The sequence below is a fragment of the Molossus molossus genome, unplaced genomic scaffold, assembly GCF_014108415.1.
Source record: "Molossus molossus isolate mMolMol1 unplaced genomic scaffold, mMolMol1.p scaffold_m16_p_18, whole genome shotgun sequence".
Taxonomy (NCBI): domain Eukaryota; kingdom Metazoa; phylum Chordata; class Mammalia; order Chiroptera; family Molossidae; genus Molossus; species Molossus molossus.
In genome coordinates, this window is record NW_023425353.1 from 20,711,723 (window position 1) to 20,732,870 (window position 21,148).

The following is a 21,148-nucleotide window of genomic DNA, read 5'->3' on the forward strand; positions in this document are numbered from 1 at the left end:
CAATAAAATAATAAAGTGATTTTTTTTTTCTCTTTTCTAATGTATAGCCAGATTCTCCTGAATATAAAGCTGCTTGCAAACTCTGGGACTTGTACCTTCGAACAAGAAATGAGTTTGTTCAGAAAGGAGAAGCAGATGATGAAGATGATGATGAAGATGGGCAAGACAATCAAGGCACAGTGACTGAAGGAGTAAGTGTGCAGCTGGAACAGGTGATAGGTGGGCTGTTGGGAAGTGGGCAAGGTCCCTGTGATTTCCTGTGGGCTGTTGTGGGCTTTTTATATAGTTGTGTTGGTAACTGGGAGGGTAAAGGGACATAATATAGCCAGAGAGCCTCACTGCAGTTCCAAGGGATCATAAGACATCCTGGACAATGTGTCCCATGCATGATTGTTTTTATGAATGCTCTTAGGTTAATGCATATTTCCTGCTCTCTTTTAAAGAGACTTCATATCATCAGGGGATTCGATGTTCCTATATTGAGATATCTTGTAAGAAGAGGCTGTATTGTGATTAAAAGTAGGAGAGTTGTGCCCAGCCAGTGTGGCTCAATGAATTGAGCATCATCCCATGGACTGAGAGGTCCTGGTTTGATTCCCAGTCAGGGCACATGCCTAGGTTTTGGGCTCAATCCCCAGTAGGGGGCATGCAGGAGGTAGCCAATTGATGTTTCTCTCTCATCAGTGTTTCTGTCTCTCCCTCTTCCTTCCTCTCTAAAATCAATAAAGGAAAAAAAAAAGCTTAAAAAAAAAATCAGTGGAAAAATGTCCTCAGGTGAGAATTAAAAAAAAAAAAAAAGGAGAGTCAATGGAATCACCTTAGTTAGGAATATTTTTTTAGATTAGACTGAGTACTGTTCCTAGAATGTGCCGGGTGCATTTCTCCCTTTGAAATTTTGCAGTTACTCTTACTTCTGCTTAGAATGTGCTTCCTTTGGCTCTTCCTGTCACTGGCTTTTTCGTTATTCTACTGTCACTTAATGTCAACTGGAAAGGGTCTTTCCTGACCACCCTATCTAAAGTGTTTGTTCCATACTCCTTTTCTGTCACCACATCTCTCTGTTACATGGTCTTTAGTCTTTACCACTATTGAATTTGGTGAAATAACTTGTTCATGAGATTATATGTTTACTTCCTCTTCCCCCGCCCCCCCCGAGTAGAATTATAGACCACAAAAGAAATCACCTTGTTCACGTATTCCTGACATCTAGACTGTGCCTGCCTTGTAGGTACTGATAAATTTTTGCTGAATGAACACACATGTTTCAAAAGAGGAAAAAGAATAATAAAAGGAATTCCATCTCTCCTCTGCAGCTAAATAGTAAGACACCCAAAGCAGTGCATTTCCCTTTCTTTCCTAAAACTTCACAAAAAGAAGCAGTGGCAGGTGAATTTCTCAAAACATAACTTCTTTGTGAAGTCTCAGAATCTAGTTTCTAGGGACCTTGTCAATTTCTTCCTAGATATTAAATGATTGGAATTAGGTAGAAGGCAGTTAACTAGGGATTCCCTAAAATTTTACTCTCTGATCTTAATTTTGGAGCAGCAACTTAACCCATGCTTTCTTGGGCAGAGCATTGATTACCTACAGGGGGCTCAGCCTTATTCTAATCCTCCAGGGTTCTAGTCAGAAATGAAAATGCCTGCATTTAGGAATTTTCTGTGTTTCTTTCAGTAAGAAATTGGAAGTATCCTGCACATTTATATTTATACCTCCCAAGCTTCTTTCTAGCCCTAAGGTTCTCAAGAGGGAGAAGGAATTTTCAAGCTGCTGCTGCTTTTTTTTTTTTTTTGATAATTCTCACCCAAGGATATTTTTCCATTGATTCTTAGATACAATGGGAGGGAGGGGGTAGGAGAAAGGGGAGAGAGAGAGAGAGAGAGAGACATCAATGTGAGAGAGACACATCAGTTGGTTGCCTCCCACACAACAGTGACTGAGGCCGGGGATCAAACCTGCAACTGAGGTACATGCCCTTGACTGGCATTCGAACCTGTGATAACTGTTGAGCCAAATCAGCCAGGGCTCAAGTATCTCATTTATTATTTTTTTAAATTAATTTATTTTTTAATCCTTACCCGAGGATATTTTTCCATTGAGTTTTTAGATAGCGTGGGAGGGAGGCAGGGAGAGGGAGGGAGGGAGGGAGGGAGGGAGAGAGAGAAAAACATTGATGTGAGAGACACACATTGATTGGTTGCCTCTTGAAAGAGCCTGACTGCTGCTGAGGATCGAACCTACAATCAAGGTACATGCCCTTGACTGGGAATTGAACCTGTGACTCTTCAGTCTGCAGGCCAACCTTCTAACCACTGGCCAGGGCCCAAACAGCTCATTTTTAAATTAAGGACGGTGTCCTTGCCCTGGCCGGTGTGGCTTAGTTGATTGAGCTTCGTCCCATGCACTATGACATCACTGGTTTGATTCCTGGTCAGGACACCTGCCTGAGTTGCCAGGTCAATCCTTAGTAGGGGTCGTGCAGGAGGCAGTCGATCTATGTTTCTCTCTCACTGATGTTTCTGTCTTTCCCTTCCTCTCTCTGACATCAATAAAAACATATTTAAAAATAAATAAATAAAAACATTTAAAAAAATTATATCCTTGGAGTTTTCCCAATTGTGGGAATATGTTGCATGAATGCTTTTACGTACCCTGCTACTTTTATGTCACCTGCAACACAAAGTAGCTGGTATGACTTGGAGGAGAGGAATCTTGTCTAAAATATTTATTTATTTATTTTCTATCCTCACTCGACATTTTTCCATTTTTTATTCAGACAGAGCGGGGGGTGGGGGGGGAGAGAGAGAGAGTGAGAGAGAGAAACATCGACATGAAAGGGACACATTGAGTGGCTGCCACCTGCACGACCCAACCAGGGCCGGGGTCAAACTGCAACCGAAGTACATGCCCTTAGCAGGAACCGAACCCGGGTCTCTCTGGACCGCAGGCCAGTGCTCTAACCGCTGAGCCAAACCGGCCAGGGCTTGTCTATAAAATATATCTCTCCTTTTTTCTTTTTTAATCCTCATCCAAGGGTATTTTTTTATTTATCTTCAGTTAGAGTGGAAAGGATGGAGAGAGAGACATCGATGTGAGAGAGACACATCAATTGGTTGCCTCCTACACGACCCTAACCAGGGCCAGGAGTGAACTACAACCGAGGTATGTGCCTTTGACCGGAATTGAACCCATGACTCATTGGTCCTCGGGCTGATGCTCTAACCACTTAGAAAAATAGGCCAGGGCTAACTCTCCTCTTTTTGTTTTTGTTTTAATTATTTTTTCTTTATTGATTTCAGAGAGAGAAGAGGGGTGAGGGAAAGAGAGAGAGAGAGAAACATTGATGAGAAGGAACGTTGACTGGCTGCCTCCTATATGTCCCAGACTGGGGATCCAGCCTACTACCCAGGCATGTGCCCTGACTGGGAATTGAACCGGCAACCTCTTGGCGCATGGATCGATGCTCAACCACTGAACCCCAGTGGCCAGTCTATTTTCTTCTCTTTTTGAAGCTAACTCTGTGATACTGTGATTTAACCAGGAAGTAAATGACTTAAACATGGGTATTTTAGTCTGTCTTCATCAGTGTTATGTTGGTTCTCTAAGCTTATATGGTTTGGGACTCTCAGCTAATCATATGTCTTATATGTTAAGTATTTATAGTGTGTCTGTTTTTGCTTGGCACTGTGGTAGGTCCAAGAGATTTGTTAAAGCCCTTCCTGTGGAGTTAACACTGGAGGACCTTAATATTATACTAAACTAAATATTAATATTATACTAAATAAAAAGAGCTTATTAGAACAAAAATACTAGTGCCTGGCTGGTGTGGCTCAGTGGATTGAGTGTCATCGTTCCCGGTCAGGGCAGAAGCCTGGGTTTCGGGCTAGATCCCCAGCAGGGTGCGAGCAGGAGGCAGCCCATTGTTGTTTCTCTCTCACATCAATGTTTCTATCTCTCCCTCTCTCTCTCTCTAAAAAATTAATGAAAACATTAAAAGAATTCTAGTGCTTTTATGATTTAAACCAGAAATAACCATCAATCTATATTTTATAAGCATAAGACATGGTTTGGACTTAAACTGCCATTTAATATGAACCTTGACTGAGACATCTCATTGCTCACTGTAGAAACTGGCCAGGTACTCTTTGGGGCATATACTTTTCCATGTTAAAACAGTGACTAAGGAATAAGCTGAAGTGATGTTCATCAATCAATCTCCATTCAGTTTTGACATAATTTGAATTCTGTTGTTAGATCTGGCACCGCACCCTATGGTGAAAAGTATGTTGTTCTCACTTTACATATATAGTTACTCTACCAAATATGAACAGCAGATGTAGAAACGACTGGGTATCATGGGGTGTGTTTTTCTTTCTCAGTTGCTCAGACCCTAAAAAAGTATGCATTCTAATCATTTGTACACATGGCACTTGAATTTCGCTGTTACACTGTTTACTCTGGAATGGAGTTTAGTAAAAGGACCTGATCCAAAGTATTTAGTTACTGAAATATATAAGGGGCCTCAATAGTTTCACATATGCCATTCTGGGAGTACAACCACCACATGCAGCATCAGACCATTTCTTTGGTAGTCTTCAAATTCATACTTAAAATAAGTACTGTTTGGAACTTACTCTTTTGAGTTGGCTTTCAGATTTTAGAAACGGTTTAATATCATTTATTTTGGAATTTCTCTCACAAAATACTTATTTCTCTACTCTCTCCTTTCTCCTCAAACTCCTTCTCCCAGTCTTCTCCAAGTTACTTGAAGGAGATCCTGGAGCAGCTTCTTGAATCCATAGTTGTAGCCACAAATCCATCAGGACATCTCATTAGCGAACTTTTTCAGAAACTGCCTTCTAAAGTGGTAAGTGATACAATTAAAGATAGGTGAATGAATTGAAGTGTGGGTTTTGTTGTTTTTAAGTACTTCAAAAGTTTTATTCTTAGTAAATACAGTATGGTTAATGGAATGCATTAGAGGTAGCCAAGAGCTCCTCCTCGTGGTCTCAGCAGCACACATATGATGTATTGTATACTTGATCTGATGGTTGTGGGTTTTGAAAAAATTTTGGTTTTGTGTTTTGATTGGTAATTCTTTGTGTTTTTTTGTTTTTTTGTGGTCATAAAATATGTAACATAACATTACTATTTAACCATTTTAAGTGTACAATTCAGTGGTATTAGGTACATTTATATTATTGTGCAACTATCACCACCATCCATCTTCAGAATTTTTCATCTTCCTAAACTGAAACTCCATACCCGTTAAACAGTCACTTCCTATTCTCCCATACTCCCAACCCCTGTAACCAATATTCTATGTTCTCCCTCTCTATGAATTTGACTACCTGATATAAGAAGAATTGTATGATATTTATCCTTTTGTGCCTGGCTCATTTCACTTAGTGTAATGTTTCTAGGGTTCCTCCATTCTGTAGGATGTGTCAGAATTTCCTTTCTTTTTGAAACTAAATAATACTCCATTGTATTTATATACCATTTGTTTATACCACATTTTGTTTATTCATTCATCTATTGATGAACTTTTGGGTTGTTTCTAAGATGGGTAATTCTAAATAATAAACACCTAAACTAAACCTTTTATTTATAAAAGACAAGAAACATTGTCTTTGCTCAGGAGACAGAATGAGAGAAAGATAAATACATTCTTTTTCTCTCAGTTCTCCCAATTGCCTGGTGCTGGAGAAGAAAAAGAGACCTAGTAGTTACATTTCTACCCCAAAGAAGAAGCGATTTTCTAGACAAGTAAGACCCTTTAAAAGTATCCGGGCTTTTTGCAGCTTCACACCCAAGTGGCAATTAGCATAGCTGAATGTTCCACTTTAGCCATGGAAGTATAAAAAAGTCCACTTTTAAAAGTACTCCAATATAGCACTTAACTTTATTGTGATTATTTATTTTGGTATGTACTTCCTTCCCTAAGTCCTGAATTTCTCAAGGACAAGGGCAATGCCATATTTTCTTTTGTGTCTCTATCATATAGTTGGAACCCAGCATGCCATAGATGTGCAAGAAGTGCTTGTTGATTGATGAGTGGTATGCGGTTTTCCCCACTAGTCATCAACAAGACTAGTTATTTAAAGGTGTGTCTTGCCCTGGCCAGTTTGGCTCAGCGGTTGGAACATCGGCCTGCGGTCCCGAGAGACCCGGGTTCAGTTGCTGCTAAGGGCATGTACCTCGGTTGCAGTTTTTCCCCAGCCCTGGTTGGTCGTGCGGGTGGCAACCACTCAATGTGTCCCTTTCACGTCGATGTTTCTCTCTCTCTCTCTCTCTCTCTCTCTCTCTCTCTCTCTCTCTCTCTCTCTCTCTCCTCTCTCTCTCTCTCTCTCTCTCTCTCTCCCCCTTTCACTCTGTCTGAACAGTATAATGGAAAAATGTCCTCAGGTAAGGATAAAAAAATAAAATAATAAAACAAATAAATAAAGGTGTGTCTTGACTAGTTATAGGACAGTTAATGACATTAGATATAAAGCATATATAACCACCACTTACCTAAGTGTAGATCTGATTAGAAAAATACAATAATTATACTGGACATAAGTCTAAATTTTTAAGAAAACAGGAAATCAGTAAGATGATTTCTCAACAAAATTAAACATAGAATTACCATGTGAGCCAGCAATTCCACTTTGAGTGTATACCCCCCCAAAAATGAAAGTATGTTTATATCAGTATTATTCACTATAGCTAAAACATGGAAGCAGCCCAAGTATCCCTCAACAGATAAATGGATAAATAAAATGCGGTATATTCACATAGTGGAGTATTATTCAGCCTTTAAAAGTTTTAAATGAAATTCTGACACATGCTAAAATAAGAATTAACCCTGAATGCATTGTCGTAAGTGAAATAAGCTAGACACAAAAGGAACAAATATTGTATGATTCCTTTTAGAGATAGTATTTAGGATAGTCAAATTAACAGAGACAGAAAGTAGAATAGTAATTCCCAGAGGCTGGCAGGAGGTGCAAAGTGGAGAGTTGTTTAATGGGTATGGAGGTTCAGTTTGGGAAGATAAAAAGTTCTGGAAATGGGTGATGGTGATGGTGATGGCTGCACTATAATGTGAATGTACTTAATACCACTGAACTGTACATTTAAAATGATTAAATGGTAAATCTTATGTATTTTTTACTACAATAAAAAGTTATGAGAAATGAGTGCAGTCCTTTTAAAATTTAATCTAATTTTTTTTACTTGTCGAGAATATTATAGGTGCCCTCTCCCCTTATTTTTCCCCCATTGCCCCCCCTCCATCTGGTTCCCACCCCATCCTAGGCCTTCACCACACTATTGTCTATGTCCATGAGCAATGTAAGTAAATTCTTTAGTTAATCTCTTCCCGCTACCCCTCCCCTCTTCCCTCTGAGATTAGTCACTCTGTTCCATGACTCTGGATCTATTTTGTTTGTCAGTTTGTTTTGTTTAATTTTATTTTTTCCGTCATCATTTATCCCCTCTATGCCCTCTTCCAACTCTTCCTCACTGCCCTCACCAATCACCACACTGTTGTTCATGTCCATGAGTTCTCTTTTTACCTCAATCCCTCCACTCCCCCAACACCCCCCCCCCCAAATTAGAGCTATCTGCCTGCTTGAGTACAATCTTTACTCAAGGTTTATTCTTTTTTGTTTTTTAAGTATTTGTTTTTTTCTTTATTGATTTTAGAGAGAGAGGAAGGGAGAGGGAGAGAGATAGAAACATCAATGAGAGAGAACATAGATTGGCCGCCTCCTGCATGCCCCACTCTGGGGATTTGGCCCACAACTTGGGCATGTGCCCTGACCGGGTATCGAACTGGTGAGCTCTTGGTGCATGGGTCAGTCCTCAACCACTGAGCCATAGTGGCTGGACCCAGGGTTTATTCTTACTCTGCAGGGGATAATCAGTATTAAGTGTGATTGGAGCAATAAAATACTAATATCTAGTTCTCCCATTCTGGGAAAGCTTTCTGAGACACCATTCAGCAGGAGTTGTTTGGGGAAAGGTTCTGAATAGTCCTTTAGGTTGTAACAATTCAAAAGACAACAAGGAGGGAAGAGCAGTTTTTACCTTTCCTTTATAAAATCTTTTCCAAGTGGGACTGGCTAAGTGGGAGATGGCGGTTGGGAATACATGGGCCAGCAGTTTGGATTACATTGTACCCCAGCTTGGGAGGCTGTGTCATAATTTGTCTTCTAAACTGTTTCTCAGAAGTAGAATAAGTGAAGAGAGTAGACAGGAAAGGGGTTTGATCCAAGCAAAGAAAGGAGTAGTAAGGTTAAGAAAATAGAGGAGTAGCTGAGGGATCAGATGAGGTGAAGCACTACTGAGATCATCCCTTCAGCCTAGTAATTGAGTGAAAGCTTTGGCTTTCTGCTTTTTGTTGTTGTTTAGGCTCCAAGAGTTGAACAGGTAGGAAGAGCCTGAAGAGCATAATCTCACTTCCTCTGACACCTCTTCCACCTGAGGAGACCAACTTTAGATTTTTGCTCAACTTTAATTATTTTCTCCAAGGAATATAACCTGTAGAAAAGGCTCAGGGAAGTGTATGTACTGTAGGTTTTGTGAAATCTTCAAGGACATGTTTAACTTTAAATATTGTGTAAAGCTGATACTTGGTAAGAAAACAGAACTTCGCTCCATTTCTTGAATGTAGTTTCATTTAAAATGTGTAAGCATTAAGTTAAACATGAAACTAACAAATCTTGCAACCTGACTTCTTATAAACTTTAAGAATTTCATATGAAATAAGGTATAATTGTGTTATTTAGATTGCACAACTAAGAGAGCTTATAATAAGCCCTACAAAAAAATTTCTTTACTTCATTTCCAGGCATCAGTATCTTGGGACCTTAAATTTAATTTGTGTGATTCTGTGAATTTAGAATTTTTTAAAAACAATTAAGTGGTGGTATATTAGTTGTATAATGATAATTTCCAAATACTAACTATAAATTCCTACAACATGCTGTTGGGTAGTTCATGAAGCTTGTTAAACTCAGATTCTTTCTGCTTTAAATATACAATATGCTGGACAGCTGTGTCTTTAGTTTTGAATCTCACAAAGCTGCTCAATTGATTAAGATTGTCAGTGTGCTTCCTTGTTTTTTCATTAGCTGGATACTTTCATCTATTAAGCACGCCTGACTTTTTGTCTTTCAGCAATATCCAGACTATTATGCAATAATTAAGGAACCTATAGATCTCAAGACCATTGCCCAGAGGATACAGGTATGAAGATGACCATATGTAATCATAGGTGATTTAGGGTAGATTGGCCTATGGTCTTTCTTATGGGCCTTTAGAAAACAGAGAAGCAGATGGTTCTGTAAGGGATTATTACATTAATGGAATGTAAACAAATAAGAGTGGAGTTACTGATGATAGTTTTGGAGGAGGCAGCATAGCATTCCTTTTGCATTGTTTTCTGTAGAGAGGAAAGTAAAATTTCATTGGCATATTATAATTTGCTCTTAGGTAAATAATTTAAAAGCATTCATTGGTCATGGACATTTTTAATTGTGAAAAGTATATTGGCAATAAAAACTTGTTTATTTATTTTTTATTTTTAAATCCTCACCTGAGGACATTTTTCCATTTTTTGTTCAGATAGAGTGGGAGGAAGAGAGAGAGAGAGAGAAACATCGATGTGAAAGGGACACATCGAGTGGCTGCCACCACACAACCAACCAGGGCCGGGGACAAACTGCAACCAGGGTACATGCCCTTAGCAGGAACTGAACCCCAGTCTCTCTGGACCGCAGGCTGATGCTCCAACCGCTGAGCCAAACCGGCCAGGGCAAAACTTGTTTATTTTTATCTGCTCCCAAATAGTTTTAGGATACCTCAGAATAAGAATTAACTATAACAGATTGTCAGAGTGTAAGTTCAGTGAAAATAGACTTTGTTTTCTTTAAGTGCCCTCCTTCCTGTATCCCAGGAGTAACAGGCACCTGGAATTGCTCTGCTTCTTACTGGTTTTGTCACTTTGGTTAGGCAACCTGCCTGCTTCCTCTGCTGTACGCTGAGTGTATATTACTGCCTCACAGAGTTGTAGAGGTCAGTGATAAAGTATGTGAAGCATCTCCCAGAACACCTATGGGCTGTGGCCTTGGTCATTGTGAGTGACTGATTCTCCCAGGATAAGGAGGGTTTGGAGTTCCTAGAGATAAAGCAAAAGGGGAAATTATGTGTTATATAATGTCATTGAGAAATGAGCCTGGAAGCACAGTGGTTTGCCAGGAGGGAGAAACTTCCTTGGCTTTAAATTCTAAAAAAGTAGGAAAGACTAGCAGGGTAGTAATTACTGGTACTGTAAGAAACATTTATACCAAATGTTACAATACAGATTCCCTAATGTATCACCTGGTTTTTCAGGCAATCAAATAGGTGCTCTTGGGAGTGACTTAGTCTCCTAGAACCTGAATCCCTGGGGTTCCTAACATCTAAGGAAAGGATGTTTTCATAATACTGAAAATCAATTTGGATTTTCGTTCTGTAACCTCTCACCTTACCTTGTCCTTCAGAAGCAGCTCCTTTTACCATCATCCTAATCACAATCTTTGTCTTCTTATGTCTGAATAATTATAATAATCTTTCCTCCCTCTCTGATGAAAGACTCTTTAGTCTTTTAAACATATTGCTTCCTGATTCTAGCTTTCTTCCTGCTATTCCACTACCCAGAGACTTGTCACTAGTTTTCTAATACCTGCTGAAGCATATTGCAGCTCCTTATACCAATTCAACAATAACCAGCTCTAATTTAAGCAGAGAGGAAATCCATGAAAAGGGTATCATTGAAAAACAAGATGGGAAATATAACTCAGAGCTGTCATGGCACAGCTGAGGTCATACACAGTTTCTTTGTGGTGCCATTGCTCCTACCACTGTCATTTGCCACTGTAGGCCCTAGACACCCACTGCTCCACTCCTAGACTCTACCCTCCTGCCAGATTTAGGAATGCATTCCTTCCACTTACTTGCTGTTGTCTGTAGTCCCTCAAGACTCAAGCATGAATTATTTCCCCTTTCCCTGGCTGCCATGCTGCTGGCAAAGCTACCATTTGTCCACTTTTACCCTCTGTTGTGAAAGGTAGGTCCTTCTCTACCACCTGTGCTGGGATTTTCTCCAAATAAAAAGAGTGCTCAGCTTGCTCCCTCCCCAAGGAGCACACCCATTACCATACTCTCTTTTTTCCCCACAGGCATGCATCTCCTAAACTCTGAGGAGCTCCAGGGGCTAGCAACCAGGGCAGCAATGGGCAGTGGTAGTTGATCCCAGGCAGATCCCCTAAAGCCCCTTTTCTCTGACTTCTTAGTGAGCCAAAGCAGACCACCATAGGTTCATTTTCCCAGCCCTTCCTTGTATCATTGTCCCCAGCTTTGATAAATGTCCTCTAAAATTTACATAAAAAGTAGGGGTGCTTAGATGTTAGGTGTCTCTACATGGCACATAACCAGCTCTTTTGCTTTGTCTGGCTCTTTGGACTCTGCCTCATTTTCCCTACCCTACCTGTGCAGCCTGTGCTCATGGTGCTACCCTTCCCCACCCTCCATTCTCCTTAGTTTGGTTTCCCCGGTCTCGGTAGAATGTGTCTGTTCATTTCTGTCTCCTTCTCATGTACCTTTTGACTAGAGTGTCTCCCCCCACCCTTCATTTTCTTTGTTAATCGAGGCAATTATGAGTCTCCTGGGTTATTTTGGATTGAATAAGCTTTGAGATGTAGGTACTCACAAAATGTTAACATCTGTGCTAGGCTGACCTTTTATTTTATCTGAAGTGGTCCATAAAACTAGAGGAGTTTTACTTACACTATTAAGTCCACCTTAATGAATTAGTATTAATGAAGTACTTAGAACAGTGCGTGGCACCTAAATAGATACCATGTATTTGCTAAGTAAAACAACTTTTGCCTTGATTTTTAAAGAAATTATGTTATTTCCATGAGAATAATTTAGCTCTGGCTTTGTTATTTACCTCAAAACTTGTTTATAAATGGACAATATTAATAGATTTATTATAAAAGAGAAAATGACTTTACATGTTTACGTGTACTTTCCAGTAAAATCTTGGAACATGGTGACAATTTGAAAATATGTGGAGTTTTTTTTTTTTTTTAAAGGTCATACTGATTAACTTTCAATAAGAGGAACTTTTATATTTTGTTGTTTTCTGTAGAATGGAAGCTATAAGAGTATTCATGCAATGGCCAAAGATATAGATCTCCTAGCAAAAAATGCCAAAACTTATAATGAGCCTGGTTCTCAAGTGTTCAAGGTTGGTTTTCTTGTTATTGTTTTTTATTGGTAAAAGAAGATACCTTAATTTAGAGCTAATAATTTTTATATAACAACTTTATTGAGATAAATTTCACATATCATACATTTCACCCAAAGAATACGATTTAACGGCTTTCAGTATATTCACAGAATTGTGCAGCCATCGATCCCCACAATTGGTTAGCAGTCAATGTCCATTTCTCCCCAACCTCGCCAGCCAGTTTGTGGTCACTATCCATTTTTCTCCAGCCTCCCTCCCCAGCCCTAGACAACCACCATTCTACTTTAAGTCTCTGAATTTTCATGTTTTGGACATTTCATATAAATGGAATCATACTATGTGATACTTTGTGACTCTCTTTCATTTAGCATCATGTTTTCAAAGTATATATGTTGTAGCATGTATAAGTACTTCATTCTTTTCACTGATGAATAATATTCTATTATATGTATATACCATGTTTTATTTACCCATTCATCAATTGCTAGACATTTGGGTTATTTCTACTTTTTTGGCTAATATAAATAAAGCTGCTATGAACATTCATGTATAAGTTTTTATGTGGATTTATTTTTTTCATGGAAATTCCAAGGAATGGAATTGCTTGGTCACATGGTAACTATATAATAAATCTGAGGAATCACCAAATTGTTTTACAAAGCAGTTCATCATTTTACATTCCTTCTAGTAATGTGGAAGTGAAATTTCTCCACATCCTCACCAACACTTATTTTCCATTTTGTTTTTCTTTTTGTTATAGCCATCCTAGTGGATGTAAAGAAGTATCATCTTGTGGTTTTCATTAGCGTTTCCCTAATGATTGGTGATATGAACATCTTTTCATGTGCCATTCATATATCTTTGAAAAAGTGTTTATTCAGATACTTAGACTTTTTGTTGTTGTTGTTAATCCTCACCTGGGGATATTTTTTTCTATTGATTTTTTTCTTTTTCTTTTTTAGATAGAGTAGAAGGGAGGAACGGGGAAAGAGAGAGATACAATGATTGGATTGCCTCCTGCATGACCCTGAACTGACTAGGGCCGAGGCTCAAACCTGCTACCCAAGTATGTACCCTTGACCGACAATTGAACCCTTAACCCTTCTGTCTGTGGGCTGATGCTGTAACCACTGAGCCAATTATGATCAAGTTACCTCTTTTTTTATTGTTGAGTTGTTAGAGTTTTTTAGATAGTCTGGATTAGTTATATGATTTACAGATATGTTCTCCCATTCTATTGATTGTGTCTTTTGACACACAAACATTTTTAATTTTGGTGAGTCCAGTTTGTCTTTTATTTTTCTTTGATTATTTGTTCTTTTAGTGTCATATCAAGAAACCATTACTCATACTGTAATAACTATGTATGGTGCCAGGTGGGTACTGGAAATATCGGAGGAGTACTTTATAAAGTATGTGAATGTTTAACCACTATTCTGTATAGCTGAAACTAATACAAAATATTGAGAAAAAATTAAGTCGGTCTGGGATTTTTAAAAAAAGAAAGAAACCATTATCTCATTCAGGATCACAAAGATTAACACCTATGTTTTCTTCTTAAGAATTTTATAGTTTTAGCTTTTACATGTAGGTCTTTGATCCATTTTTAAATAATTTTTGAAACATTAGGTACGTATTAGGTAGAAGTCCACATTCATTCTTTTACATAGGATAATCATTTGTCCTTGTACCTTATGTTGAAAAGACTATTCTTTCCCCCATTGACTTGTCTTGGCACCCTTGTTGAACATCAGTTAACTATACACATACGGGTTTATTTCTGGATTCAGTTCTATTCCATTAGTGTATATATCTGTCTTTATGCCAGACAAGGTTTTTTTGATCCACTTTTTTAGTTAAATATTGATTTAGTCCCTGCATTTAAACCTCTTACATATAAAAAGCAATCTGTGTAGTACAATAAATACACAGTGTAAAATGACTATTTCTTTGCTTTGCAGTTCCTTCGTAGAGTTTTATAGTCCTGTAACGAACAGTTTGTAGAAATTTTTTTTTCTTTATTTATTTTAGAGAGAAAGGAAGGGAGAGGGAGAGAGAGAGAGAGAAATATCAATGAGAGAGAACATTGATTAGCTGCCTCCTACATGCCCCCCACTGGGAATTTAGCCCACAGCCTGGGCATGTGCCCTGAAGGGGAATCCAACCAGCAACCTCTTGGTGCATGGGTCGATGCAACCACTGAGCCACACTGGATAGGCTGTAGAAATTTTTTAAATTAATAATATATCATTGGGAATTCAGCACAGGATGCTCAGAAAATCTTTTGGGAGTAAAATATGTAGACTTTCAGAATGCTGATTCAAATACAGTCACTTTTGATAGTTTATTTAAAAGAAAATTTTTTTTTCCTGTATTAATTTTAGAGAGAGAAAGGGAATGAGAAAGAGAGAGAAACATTGATGAGAGAGAACATCGATTGGCTGCATCCTGTGTGCCCCCCACTGGGGATCCGGCCCATAACCTGGGCATGTGTCCTGACTGGGAATCGAACCGGTGACTTCTTGGTGCACGGGTCTGTGCTCAACCACTGAGCCACAGTGGCTGGACTTGATAGTTAATTTAAACTTTTATTTTTAATCTTTTAAGAAACATTGAGTGAAAATCAGGAATGGACTATGCATGCAGTCCTTGTAGTCTTAGTCCTTGATTGGACATTTTAATTGTGTAGGACCAATTGTTGATGCAGTTAAGAACTTTACTTTTTGGTGTAATTATTTTCCCTAAACTAAATTATAGAAAGAAGGTAAACTTTGGGTTTGATACGTTAGTAGGCTATTAATTTAAGTGAGTACATTAAGTTGAAGTTTAAATGCATAGTCTTTAATCTTAGAAGTGTATCTTTGTTTCAATTTTTAGGTCAGTGTACATAGAGTTCATTGTATTTTCACCACTGTTTTTCCTTGTTCATCATTAGATCTTTGTGTGTTACTTGACTAATTGTGAAAGAGCTAAGAGACTTTTAACATATTTAATATTGAAGATGTTTTGGAAGCTTGTGGAAAGGTTAGAGGACGCAGCTTTGTGGCTATTGAACAAAAGGCTACCCCAAATGGAAGGAATGCCGTAGAAAGTGTCTAGTGCACAATTGAGGACATTTTATTTTTATTTATTTATTTATTTATTTTTTATCCTCACCCGAGGACATTTTTCCATTTTTTTTTTTTGTTCAGATAGAGCAGGAGGGAGAGAGAGAGAGAGAAACATCGATGTGAAGGGACACATCGAGTGGCTGCCACCCGCACGACCAACCAGGGCCGGGGGCAAACTGCAACCGAGGTACATGCTCCTAAATTTATTTATTTTTTTATCCTCACCCGAGGATATTTTTTCATTTTTTGTACAGATAGAGTGGGAGGGAGAGAGAGGAAGGGAGAGAGAGTGAGAAACATCGACGTGAAGGGACACATCGAGTGGCTGCCACCCGCACAACCAACCAGGGCCGGGGACAAACTGCAACCGAAGTACGTACCCTTAGCAGGAACCGAACCCGGGTCTCTCCGGACCGCAGGCCGACGCTCTAACCGCTGAGCCAAACCGGCCAGGGCCCGAGGTACATGCTCTTAGTGGGAACCGAACCCGGGTCTCTCTGAACCGCAGGCCGACGCTCCAACCGCTGAGCCAAACCGGCCAGGGCCAAACATCTGCTTTATTTATTATTTTTTTAATATTGTTAACTTTTATTTTATTTTTTGGTATATGCCCCTAGCGGGAACCGAACCCGGGACTGTCTGGTCCGCAGGCCGACGCTCCAACCGCTGAGCCAAACCAGCCAGGGCTTTTAGTTTTTTTTTTTATCCTCACCCGAGGACACTTTTCCATTTTTTGTTCAGGTAGAGTGGGAGGGAGAGAGAGAAACAGAGAGAGAGAGAGAAACATCGATGTGAAAGGAACACATCGAGTGGCTGCCACCCGCACAACCGACCAGGGCCGGGGACAAACTGCAGCCGAGGTACCCGCCCTTAGCGGGAACCGAACCCGGGTCTCTCAGGACCGCAGGCCGATGCTCTAACCGCTGAGCCAAACCGGCCAGGGCATTTTGTTTTTTTTGGGGGGGGGGGGGTGTCAAATTAAGAGAGCTTTATTAGCCGCGCTGTGACTGTCCCATCCTACACAGAGGAGAGAGCAGCCGAGGACATTTTAAATGCTTATTTTTTTCTGATACTTTTTGTAAGACAACTAATTTTGTCTTTACAGGATGCAAATTCTATTAAAAAAATATTTTATATGAAAAAGGCAGAAATTGAACATGAAATGGCTAAGTCAAGCCTTCGAATAAGGTAGGTTAAAAAATATCTTAAAATCCTTGTGCTTTTATTATTTGCCTAATTTTCTAGCTAGTGAAATCAGTACAGTGGAAAACAAGAAGTATTTTGCATTTCAAGAGAATATGTAATATAGGTAATTTTATGATATTTGTATATAATGTGTAGTAGTAGGTGTTTGTGTTTACTGGAAGAATATTTAGCCAGGTGACAGAAGATCTAAAGTCTCATCCTATCCTGGTTTTTCTTTGTGGTAGGACTGTGACTTTGAACAAATCTTACTTTTGGAATTCTGTTTCCTCCTACCTAAAATGGAAAGGTTGAGTGACTACTGTCAAAGCTTTCTTCTGACCTTGACATTTGTTTTGTTTAGATCCTCTGATCACTTTAGTGACCATAAACTCTCTAGTACCTGCCATGGTCCATTCCCCACATTTTGGAGCAAAGCCTGCTGCACACTAGAGTCTCAGAAGTATTTGAGCATTTCTATTTAGAAAAGAAAAAGAAAATGCTTGTTGATTTTGTGTTTGTTTACCCAGCATTCTGATTTTAGCTGTCAGTTTTCTGAGTTTTTAAAAAAATCTTATCTCTGGATAGGACTTCATCAAATTTGGCTGCAGGCAGGCTGACAGCTTCTGCGCACAGTAAAGCCAGCCTTGGTGAAGAGAGAAATCCCACTAGCAAGTATTACCGGTGAGAGAGAATGAGTGTGTTTAGTCTGATAGATGACCCATGTTAATGAGGATAGGCATACCACTGTTTGCTTGATGGCTATCTTGAAGTAATATTTTTATGTATAGTTGGGTACTATGAAAATTTGTTACCAGATACCTTATTTAAAAGGTTGAGGTACTGCCCTGGCCAGGTAGCTCAGCTGGGTAGAGTATGATCCCAATATGCCAAGATTGCAGATTCAATCCCCCCGGTCAGGGCACAGGCAAGAATCAGCCAGTGAGTATATATGTAATGAATGGAACAACAAATCAGTATTTCTCACTCTCTCTCTCTCTCCCCCTTCTTCTCTCCCTCTCTCTCCCTCTTCTTGTCTCCCTCCCACCCTCCTCTTTCTTTCCCTCTCTCCCCCTTCTCCGTATCTATTTTAAAAAAAAACACATTTTTTCTCCTTTATTGATTTGACAGAGAGAGGAAGGGAGAGGAAGAGAGAGATAGAAACATCGATTGGCTGCTTCCTGCATGCCCCCCACTGGGGATTGGGCCCACAACCTGGGCATGTTCCCTGATTGGGAATTGAACCAGCGACCTCTTGGTGCATGGGTCAACACTCAACCACTGAGCCATACCGGCCAGGCCCCTCTCTCTCTCTCTCATCAGTAAATAAAGGAGGGAAAAAAGGATTGCGGTCCTATAGTAGGCCTGACCTCAACTCTTAGAAAATGCTTAAGTGAAGTTGTTTGTTGGTTATGTTTAATATTACCAGTAAAACGTGTGGTATAATCTAAAAGGTTTTGTGTTCATAATAGATTTTGTGTTCATTGTAACATATGAACATCTTAAAAGAGAATCAGTAATTATGAATGAATCTTTATTTTTCATAAAGTAAGGGAGTAGTGTTATGTTTATGTTAAAAACAAATTGCAAGTCGCCTACTTTAGGCTTTCTAACAGCACTCCTTTTGTAACAGAAAAAAAATTGGTACTGAATAAAATCAATTATTAGGAATATAAAAGTACAAAGATAAATTGAGGAAGCAGTTGAATAGAAATTCTTTTTCTTTGAATGCTTTCTTAGCAATTCCTATTTCCTATAAAGTAACCAAATTATTATAACATTTTTTTATGTCTTCTAATTACTTGTTTTTCTTTCTAGGAATAAAAGAGCAGTCCAAGGGGGTCGTTTATCAGCAATTACCATGGCACTTCAGTACGGCTCAGAAAGTGAAGAGGATGCTGCTTTAGCTGGTAGGCATTAGGTTGTGACTAGTCCAATGCCTTTTTTAAAAAATATATTTTTTATTGATTTTTAAAATAAATTTAGGCCAATTTATTAAGTGTTTGAACGCAATTTTCAAACTGAGATTATTTATATGCAGTATTGGAAAGAGTTTTTTTTCTTCAACTTATGTCATAGGAAAATAATCATTTCCAGAAATAAGGAAACCAAGGCACAGAGAGATAGAATAACTTGTCCAAAATGGCTTGATTATTACTTTACACAGCTAAAATTCTAACCTGGCTCCAAAGTAACTACAGTATGATAGTATTTTCTTTTTCTATTTTTTTTAGACTATCATTTTCCTTCCATTATTAGTTTTTTCTCCTTTTTTTCCCCATTGACACCCTCCTCCCCATCCTCCCCACCCCGTCCCCAGCTTTGTTGTCCGTGTCCATCGGTTATGTGTACATGCATATAAGTTCTGTGGTTTATCTCTTCCCTCCCCCTGACCCTCTCTTCTGAGGGTTGTCAGTCTGTACCCTACTTCCACGTCTCTGGGTCTACCCTGTTCCTCAGACCATGAAGTTCATTATATTCCACAAATAAGTAAGATCATATGATATTTGTCTTTCTCTGTTTGGCTTGCGTCACTTAGGATAATACTCTCCATGTCCCTCCATGTTGTCTCAAAGGATAAGAGATCTTTCTTTCTTACAGCTGCATAGTACTCCGTTGTGTATATATACCACAACTTTTTTATCCATTCGTTTACTGATGGACACTTGGGCTGTTTCCAGATCTTAATGCTGCTATGAACATGGGGGTACATATATATTCTTTCTGATTGGTGTTTCAGGCTTCTTAGGGTATATTCCTATAAGTGGGATCACTGGGTTAAATAGCAATTCAATTTTTAATTTTTTGAGGTAACACCATAGTGTTTTCCATAGTGGCTGCACCAGTCTGCATTCCCACCAGCAGTGTACTAGAGTCCCCTTTTCTCCACACCCACGCCAACACTTGTTGTTTGATGATTTGTTGATGGTGGCCACTCTGACAGGTGTAAGGTGATACCTCATTGTTGTTTAACTTTGCATTTCTCTGATGATTAGTGATGTTGAGCATTTCTTCATATGTCTCTTGGCCATTTGTGTGTTCTGTTTGGAGAGGTGTCTATTCATCTCCTCTGCCCATTTTTTTTTTTTTTTTTTTTTTTATCCTCACCCGAGGACATTTTTCCATTTTTTGTACAGATAGAGTGGGAGGGAGAGAGAGGAAGAGACAGAGAGAGAGAAACATCGATGTGAAAGGGACACATCGAGTGGCTGCCACTGCACGACCAACCAGGGCCGGGGACAAACTGCAACCGAAGTACGTGCCCTTAGCGGGAACCGAACCCGGGTCTCTCCGGACCACAGGCTGATGCTCTAACCGCTGAGTACTCTGCCCATTTTTTAATTGTGTTCTTTGTCTTCCTTTTGTTGAGTTGTATGAGTAGTCTATATATTTTGGAAATTAACCCCTTATCTGATGTATCATTGGCACTTATGCTCTCCCATACAGTGGGTTCCCTTTCCACTTTGATGATTGTTTCTTTTGCTGTGCAGAAGCTTTTGAGTTTGATGTAGTCCCATGTGTTCATTTCTTCCTTTGTTTCTGTTGCCTTACGTGATGTATCAGTGAAAATTCTGCTGTGTGTGATGTCCGAAATTTTGCTGCCTACATTTTCTTCTAGGATTTTTATGGATTCACGGGTCACATTTAAATCTTTTATCCATTTTGAGTTTATTCTTGTATATGGTGTAAGTTGATGGTCTAGTTTCATTTTTTTGCGTGTAGCTATCCAATTTTTCCAACGCCATTTATTAAAGAGGCTGTCTTTACTCCATTGTATGGTCTTGCCACCTTTGTCAAATGTTATTTGAGCATAATGTCTTTGATCCGTTTGTGGGTTCTCTGGTCTTTGTGCCTGTTCTTGTGCCAGTAACAAGCTCTTTTGATTATAGTAGCTTTGTAGTATAATCTGATATCCAGTATTGTGATCCTACCTACTTTGTCCTTCTTTTTCATGATTGCTGTGACTATTTGGGGTCTTTTTTGGTTCCATATGAACTTTTGTTCTAGTTGTGTGAAATATGTCGTTGGTGTTTTGATGGGGATTGCATTGAATCTATAGATTGCTTTGGGTAATATGGACATTTTAATAATGTTAATTCTTCCAATCCATGAACAAGGTATGTGCTTCTACTTTTTTATATCTTCCTCTTTTTTTTTTTCCAATGTCCTGTAGTTTTCTGCAAATAGGTCCTGTACTTCTTTGGTTAAGTTTATTCCTAGGTATCTTAATTTTTTTTGCCACAATGGTAAATGGGATTGTTTTTTTAGTTTCTATAAGAATGCCATCGATTTCTTGACATTAATTTTGTATCCTGCTACTTTGCCAAACTCATTTATTAAGTCTACTAGATTTTTGATGGGGTTTTTAGGGTTTTCTGTGTATAATATCATGATATCTGCGAATAATGAGTTTCACTTCTCCTTTCCAATTTGGATCCCTTTTACTTTTTCTTCCTGTCTGATTACTATGGCTAAGACTTCCGGTACAATGTTAAATAAGAATTGCGAAAGTGGACATCCCTGTTTTGTTCCTGTTCTTAAGGGAAATGCTTTTAGTTTTTGCCATTGA

The 21,148-nt window shown here is 38.9% G+C and overlaps 1 protein-coding gene across 11 annotated transcripts in view; it reads left to right on the plus strand.

The window, feature by feature from the left end:
- The window catches only part of PBRM1 (polybromo 1), a 127,973-nt gene that overhangs the window by 22,553 nt on the left and 84,272 nt on the right, over positions 1-21,148 (plus strand). For 8 of the 11 annotated variants that reach the window (XM_036266813.1, XM_036266815.1, XM_036266816.1 and 5 more), the window contains 7 exons: positions 48-191; positions 4,751-4,867; positions 9,169-9,237; positions 12,185-12,283; positions 16,502-16,584; positions 17,167-17,262; positions 18,397-18,488. In XM_036266813.1, coding sequence (XP_036122706.1) covers positions 48-191; positions 4,751-4,867; positions 9,169-9,237; positions 12,185-12,283; positions 16,502-16,584; positions 17,167-17,262; positions 18,397-18,488 — 700 coding nt within the window. The remainder of the gene's footprint in view (positions 1-47; positions 192-4,750; positions 4,868-9,168; positions 9,238-12,184; positions 12,284-16,501; positions 16,585-17,166; positions 17,263-18,396; positions 18,489-21,148) is intronic. The other 3 variants (XM_036266818.1, XM_036266821.1, XM_036266824.1) reach the window with 1 other exon arrangement.